Raw genomic sequence first — 8,283 nt, 5'->3', positions numbered from 1 at the left:
CCCAATCTATGCCCAATGGAGATTTTTTCTTTTTATGTCTTCTGCTTTTTTTCATAAATTTATAGTTTTCTTTGTAGACCTCTTTCACTTCCTTGGTTGCATTTATTCCTATGTATTTAAGATATATTTCTTAGGTACTATTTAGAATCTGATGGTTTCTCTGACTTCTTTCTCAGTCTAGTGATTGCTGGAATATTGACTACTTTGCTGAATGGGTTTAACTTAAATTTGTAATTTTTTGTCACAGTTCTAATTCCATTTCTTGCAAGTGACAATTTGAAGCTAGTAGGCTTTTGAGATATCTTACTGTAGAATTGAGTCTATTAAGCATCCATTTTCCAGCATAGAAGCTCAATACAATCTTCAATGAAAGTATTAGCTGTCTGAGCCCTTAATCCCTGAGCCTCTCATAGTTCATACCAAGACTGTCTTTTCCTTCTCCCAAATCAACCATCAATTCACAATTTAATCTTCTCTTGTCCATTATTTCCCTCCTCGGAAGCTGCTGAGTTGTGGTTTTACCCAAAGCCAAAAGGAAATTTAGAGATGTAACTGGCCCCAATGTCCTGTTCACTTGAGGCCTCTGACCTTTGTTTCTCTAACAAATTTTATGTAGGGAGTGTTCAGTGTTTCTCTGCTAAGCTCAAGTCTTTCCATGGGTTTTGCTGAAGCTTGTTTATATCTGGGATTTTAGAGGAGGCAACAACTGTGGTGATCCTTGTCTTTCCATTCCCTGAAATCCACTCTGGGTTTTTTTTTTATTGAATCCAAGCTACTTTGCTTCCCACCCTCATTTTCTTAGCCCTTCTGTTTAAGTCATGTGTGAGACAGGCTATTTTAGTAGATAATTCCCACAATGAAAACTAAAAGGTAATGTTACTCCATCCAATCCTACTATGTCTCTTCCACTCTGTGACTTTGGAGGTTTTAGTTTTACTTTGTTTTGTCTTTGTTTTCTTTTATTGCTGTTTTGGGTAATCAGGTCCTCCACACTGTTCTTGAGCTTTTTGGTTAATGTTAGTAAACTTCTAAAGCACTATTTCCAGAATTTTTGGTAGTTAATTGTAAATAAGTTGTTTAATGTCTTTCCTGTCCTGTCTGGCTTTGAACTGTATTGCTCATATCTCAGCTTGGTGAATACCAAGTGTTACAGACATAAGTCACTAACACCCAGCTTGCTCTGTGTATTTTTGACATGTTTTCACTTCATATCAATGCAAACAAAGGGATTTCAATGCATTTCTACATTTCCATCACAGCTGTGGTTATAGGCATGCATCACTGTTGTGACTATCACCCACATAGCACTGCCCTGGAACTCTCATTTCCTCAATTTCCACCTCTTACAGAGCTGGCATCACAGATATCTGCCACCCCACCCAGGCAAAACATTCCAGAACCTTTCTTTCCCTGCCTGGATTCAGAGAAGGATCTTCATAATCTCACTGATTTGGCTTACTATACATGTTTATACTCCTACAAAAATACACTGTAATTTTCAGTGGAATAATATTCAATACATAATAGCTCTCAAGAATATAGCCAATTTTGCAAATTTAATTCTGCCACACTCAGAATGCAGGATGTTTTGCCACCTGCTTATCTAATGTCTTATATGATAGCTTTCTTGTTCACTCTAGAGGTCTTTAGAGATCTTTACTTAGGTTTTTGAGTCCTTGGCATTAGTTTTTTTAAGCCACTATTTGAAGGGATATGTGAAATCAACTTGGGACTCATCTCTACTTTATTTTATTTTCAGTGATTACAAAATGAAGTTTGGTCCAAATACAAAAGTGAGATGTTATTTTTCCAACTCTACCTAGATTGAATTTAAATTTTATTTTTGTATTATTTTAAATTTTTACTAGTGTATATATTTAAAATGGTTTTATGGGCTGGGAAGGTGGCTCAGTGGTAAAGCACTTGCCTTTAATGCCTGAGGCCCTGGGTTCAATTCCTCAGCACCACATAAGCGAAAAGAAAAAAGCCAGAAGTGGAGCTGTGGCTCAAGTGTTAGAGTGCTAACTTTGAGCTGAAGAACTGAGGGACAGCACTCAGGCCCAGAGTTTAGACCCCACAACCGGACCCCCTCCCCGAAAATGGGTTTCATTATGATAGTTTTATATGACCACATAAAGTCTTTTATCTAAAACATTTTAAAGCAAAAAAGAGCAGGTAAAACCTTATGGCAGTTGATTCCCAATAACAACACACACACACACACACACACACACACAGAGAGAGAGAGAGAGAGAGAGAGAGAGAGAGAGAGAGAGAGAGAGAGAGAAGATAGTAAACCATGATTCAAAGTCCAAATCCAGCCTGCTTCGTATTAATAAAGTATTATTGTAACAAAAACAAAAATCTTTCAAATGGCTATATTTTCCTCATTCCTTTCTTATCTTTGTTCTTCTACCTATTTACCCATGAACTTTTCCTTTACATTCCATTTAATTTATCCTTGGCTCCTGTCTATTCAATTTTACTTCAAGAAATCAATCCATCATATGAATACATGCTTATTCTTTCATTATTTCATTTAAGGGAAGAAGTGTTGTGTAAGATCACTCAAATCCTAACTCAGAAAAAAATAGCAAATGCTACAAAATACTATGCAAAATCACTGAAATCACATATTCTCCCAATAATTTCACATAACACATTTTACTCTACAATATAAAATCAACCCTGGTCATGTGTCTATTGGCCATCCTTCTTTCTTCTTCAGAGAAGCTTCTCTTTAAGTCTTTCGCCCACTTATTTATTGGGCAGTTGTTTCTTTGAGGATTTGTTGTTGGGTGGTTTAATTTTTTGAGTTCCAAGTATATTTTAGATATGAGACCTTTGTCCGTTTTATGGCTAGTAAAGATCTTCTCCCAATCAGTGGGCTTTCTATTAATCTTGCTAGCTATGTCATTTGCCCTGCAGAAGCTCTGCAACCTTATGCAATCCCATTTGTCCAACCTTTCTTTGATTTGTTGTGCTTCCGGGTCTCTATTCAGAAAATTTCGGCCTGAGCCAAGGAGACCTAGGGTTTCTCCTATTCCATCCTGTAATGTTTTCAGAGTGTCTGCTTTGACTTCAAGGTCTTTGATCCATTTGGAGTTGATTCTGGTGCAGGGTGATATATAAGGATCTAGCTTTAGTTTTCTACATGTAGTTAACCAATTTTGCCAGCACCATTTACTGAAGAGCCTGTCTTTCTTCCATTCTATTGTTTTAGCTTTCTTTTTTTTTTTTTTTTTTTTTTTTTTTTTTTTTTTTTTGTCGGTCGTGGGGCTTGAACTCTGGGCCTGGGCGCTGTCCCTCAGCTCTTCAGCTCAAGGCGAGTGCTCTACCACTTGAGCCACAGAGCCACTTCCGGTTTTCTGGTGGTTTATTGGAGATAGGAGTCTCATGGTCTTTCTTGCCCGGGCTGGCTTTGAACCGCGATCCTCAGATCTCAGCCTCCTGAGTAGCTAGGATTACAGGCGTGAGCCACCAGCGCCCGGCTTGTTTTAGCTTTCTTATCAAAGATTAGATGGCTATAGGTCTGTAGGTTCATTTCTGGGTTTTCAATTCTATTCCATTGGTCCTGAGGTCTGTTCTTATGCCAATACCAAGCTGTTTTGATTACTATGGCTTTATAGTAGAGTTTGAAATTTGGTATTGATATTCCTCCAGCAGTGTTCTTTCCATTGAGGAGCGTTTTTGCTATTCGGGGTCTTTTATTGTTCCATATGTATTTTTGGATTGCCTCTTCTATTTCCTTGAAGAATGAGGGTGGAATTTTGATAGGTATTGCGTTGAATTTGTAGATAGCCTTGGGAAGTATTGCCATTTTCACCATGTTAATCTTGCCAATCCAGGAGCATGGGAGGTTTTGCCATTTTTTAAGTTCTGTATTGATTTCCTTTTTCAAGATTTTAAAGTTTTCATCATAGAGGTCCTTCACTTCTTTAGTTAATTCCTAGGTATTTTATTTTTTGTGGGGCTATTACAAATGGAGTTGCTCTCCTAATTTCAGCCACACTTTTCTCATTGTTGGCATACAGAAAAGCCATCGATTTTGGGGGGTTAATTTTATAACCTGCTACTTTGCCAAAGTTTTGAATCAGCTTGAGTAATTTGGGAGTGGAGTCTATGGGATTCTTTAAATACAAGATCATGTCATCTGCAAAGAGGGAGAGTTTTATTTCTTCTTTCCCTATTTGGATCCCCTTTATGTCTGCATCTTGTCTTATTGCTGTAGCTAGGCATTCTAATACTAGATTGAAGAGAAGTGGAGAGAGTGGGCATCCTCAACATCCCTAGCCATAAAAGAAATGCAAATCAAAACAACATTGAGATATCACCTCACTCAAGTTAGAACAGCAAAAATCAAGAACTCTAACAACAACAGATGCTGGAGGGGATGTGGACAGAAAGGAACCTTACTTCATTGTTGGTGGGAATGTAAACTTGTTCAACCACTTTGGAAGGCAATATGGAGGTTCCTCAAACGACTTCACATAGATCTCCCCTATGATCCAGCAATCCCACTTTTGGGCATTTACGCAAATGTTTACAAACAAGACCACACTAAAGCTACCAGCACAACTATGTTTATTGCAGCATTATTTACCATAGCTAAGATATGGAACCAACCCAGATGCCCCTCAGTAGATGAATGGATCAAGAAAATGTGGTATATATACACAATGGAATTCTATGCCTCCATCAGAAAGAATGACATTTCCCCATTTGTTAGGAAATGGAAAGGTTTGGAAAAAATTATATTAAGTGAAGTAAGCCAGGCCCAAAGAAACATAGGTCCCATGGTTTCCCTTATTTGCAATATCTAGTATAGGTATGAGTCAAGCGAATAAGGTCAGATAATGTGATGTTAGGAAAATGATCCCTTAAATATGTATTTTAATGTTTTCGTTTCTTTCATGCATGTGTTTTTAACGCATTTATAAGATTATTTCTTTGTTGCTTTGTATGTCCCTCCCCCACAGTGTAACGCCCGCTTTCACTATATTTGATGTCAGTATAACATGTGGAGGAGATGGGGACAAACAAGTCGTTTAAGGATTCAGGTGGACCTGTTGCAACAATGAGAAGTACAAAATGTCATGTCAAAACCAGCTTTACAATGTCGGTGTGTGGGGGGGAGGGGGGTATGATTGGGTGGGGAGGAGGGGGGAGGCTGGGAAGGGAGGTGAACGGTAAACAAAGGAGGAGGCTGCAATGCTGGGTAAGAAATATATGCATTATCCTGCTCATGTAATTGTACCCCCTCTGTACATTATGTTCTCAAATAAAATAAAATAAAATAAATCAACTATATTAATGAAATTCCTAAAAAAAGAAAGAATATAGTCAAAAACTCATTAGAAACTAATGAGTACTTTGATTTTATCTTGATTACCACACTGAGGAATTTGAAAATTAATTACATTTTCATTTTTTTTAAAATAATGCCCTTAACAACAGATCAAGCACACAATATTTTTGCCAAATTATTGTTATATTTTCAATTAGAAATTTAATTTATAGAAAGCTATAGTAAGTTACATAGTCATGTATTTATTACAAATGTAGATGTGAGCCGGGCGCTGGTGGCTCACGCCTGTAATCCTAGCTACTCAGGAGGCTGAGTTCTGAGGATCGCGGTTCAAAGCTAGCCCGGGCAGGAGAGACCGTGAGACTCCTATCTCCAATAAACCACCAGAAAACCGGAAGTGGCGCTGTAGCTCAAGTGGTAGAGCGCTCACATTGAGCTGAAGAGCTGAGGGACAGCGCCCAGGCCCAGAGTTCAAGCCCAAGGACCGACAAAAAAAACAAAAAGCAAATGTAGATGTGAGAAGAAATTTGAATCAGCCTAGGGAACAAAGTGTACGAGAGTCTTATTTTCAGTAAGAGGACAAACAGAAACGGTTCAAGTGGTAAAGAAGCATTGAGTGAAAATGGTGAAGAACAGTATAGGTCTTGATACAAGTATGCATAAATGAATTGAATTATAATAAAAATACTCAAGTAAAGAACTGTTGAACAGACAAGCAATGAGTTCAATTGTGTCTATATCTCTTAAAAATGTAATTATGTAATCATAGTATAGGACCCCCTAAATCAATCTATTTGAAAAAATAAATAAAGCTTACCTTATCAAGATTTTGAAATGTGGCAATTTTTTCTGTTTTAACAAATTGTAAGTTGTAATGATATTACAAGAAATAGCCTTATATATTTAACATTAAAAATTCTTTGTGTCAAATTAATGAAGAGATATTATCAACCATGTAATGAAGAGTATATCCAGGAAAGAAAGGGCTTACCAGTATGCATGATGGACTTTAATTTTAGGAGAAAATTCAAAAATTTTTTCTACATTGTAAATTTAAAAGAGAGTTCATTTTTGTAACATATACATATCATTCCCAAGTTATATGAGGGAAGCAGTGTGAGAGGGAAGAGAAAGACAAAGAAGGAGATGGAGAAAGACAAAGAAAAAGAGAGATCAGGACAGAGAAAAAGGTCCCACAAAAGAGACTTAGGATAATTTCAAAAGGGCAACATGTGAGTAGAAATATACAAATATCGAAGAAAACAAAATCTAAGGACCACATTAAAAATGTAAATTTGTGAAGAGGAAAATATTAATGAACTGTATTGGAGGATTCTGCAACATGGCAGTGAGCAGACAGGAAGTTAATAAACATAATGATGTAGAGGCATTATTGAGAAAGACAATAGATAATCTTACCAGACTAGCAGAAAAACTATGTACATATGATCATATAAGATGGTGCTAGCCATATGCCGATGGCTCATGATTGTAATCCTAGCTATTCAGGAGGCTGAGATCTGAGGATCACGGTTCAAAGCCAGCCTAAGCAGGAAACTTCATTGAGATACTTATCTCCAATAAACCACTAGAAAAACCAGAAGTGGTTCTGTGGCTCAATTGGTAGAGCACTTGTCTTGAACTGTAGAGTGCAGGGAAAGCACCCAGGCCCAGACTTAAAAAAAAAAAAAAAGATGATGGATGATACTAAGTGAAATAATCCCCAAGACAGGGACACAATAGTTTTTATCTTTTTCCTGTCAATTTAAATAGGTTAAGTAAATGTTTTTCTTTTGTATGTTCTATCCCCATGGTATAACCCCTGTTTTTACTGTAACTGATTCTGGTGCCCTGATCATGTACATACATTTTTCTAATTTGGGGAGGGGAAGGGAAATAAAATGCTGAAACAGGGGCTGGGAAGGTGGCTCAGTGGTAGAGTGCTTGCCTTGCATGCCTGAGGCCCTGGGTTCGATTCCTCAGCACCACATAAGCAAAAAAAAAAAAAAAAAAAAAAGCCGGAAGTGGCGCTGTGGCTCAAGTAGTAGAGTGCTAGCCTTGAGCTGAAGAGCTGAGGGACAGCACCCAGGCCCAGAGTTCAGGCCCCACGACCGGACCCAAAAAAAAAAAAAAATAAAATGCTGAAACAAGGACACAGATTGACCTATTGTAGCAATAAGATGTACAAGACACTATGTTGAAAACAAACATTACAACTTGGAGGGGGAGAGCAGGGAAGGAATAAGGACATGGGACTGAAGGGATGGTAGGGGAAAAGAAAGGAAGGGTTAAAGATGCTCGATAGGAAATGTACTCATTATCTTACTCACATAACTGTAAACACTCTGTACAGTATCTTTACAATAAAAATATACATATGTAAAAGATAATAGAGAAAAGACTTAAGGAAGAGGGGATAATATAATTAAGTGCAGATTAAATAGGAAGAACCAAGACACATAAGCAAATCTCGAGCATAAATTGTTATTACCATCACTTGTGACTACCATTGCTAGGAAATAACTGTACAACCTTACTTATTGAAGTAAAAATTCTATAATAAAAACTATGACAAGAAGAGATAATTACTATAACTATAGGTTTAGATCACATCTTCTGTATGCGAATCAAACCTAGGTACTTAATATTAAGTATGCTGATTTCTCCAACTATGTCTTTCATCCCTGAAGCCATAAAGAGAATTTCTATTTGGCATTAACAAGAGGATATAACACTTGGGGCAAAAATGCAGCCTAAGATCCCTGCACCAGAGGCCAAGATGGAGAAGACCTCCACAGGCACCATGACTTTCCTATTGGTACTGTGGTAGACAGGTAGAAAGATGAGCCACACACTGCAGAACACCAGCATACTGAAGGTCAGGAACTTGGCTTCATTGAAGGTGTCAGGCAGGTTCCTCACCAAAAAAGCCACAGTGAATCTGCACATGGCCAAAAAGTCCAGGTACCCAAGAC

General features: G+C 37.6%; 1 protein-coding gene across 1 annotated transcript in view; it reads right to left on the bottom strand.

The window, feature by feature from the left end:
* Nucleotides 1–7,955: 7,955 nt before the first annotated feature.
* The window catches only part of LOC138813689 (uncharacterized), a 38,431-nt gene continuing 38,103 nt past the window's right edge, over nucleotides 7,956–8,283 (bottom strand). The window contains 2 exon segments of the mRNA XM_070002076.1: nucleotides 7,956–8,050; nucleotides 8,053–8,283. Coding sequence (XP_069858177.1) covers nucleotides 7,956–8,050; nucleotides 8,053–8,283 — 326 coding nt within the window.

Source organism: Dipodomys merriami, unplaced genomic scaffold (genome assembly GCF_024711535.1).
Source record: "Dipodomys merriami isolate MVZ:Mamm:240054 unplaced genomic scaffold, mDipMer1.0.p SCAF_6, whole genome shotgun sequence".
Classification (NCBI taxonomy): Eukaryota; Metazoa; Chordata; class Mammalia; order Rodentia; family Heteromyidae; genus Dipodomys; species Dipodomys merriami.
This window is presented reverse-complemented; position numbering and strand designations above follow the sequence as displayed.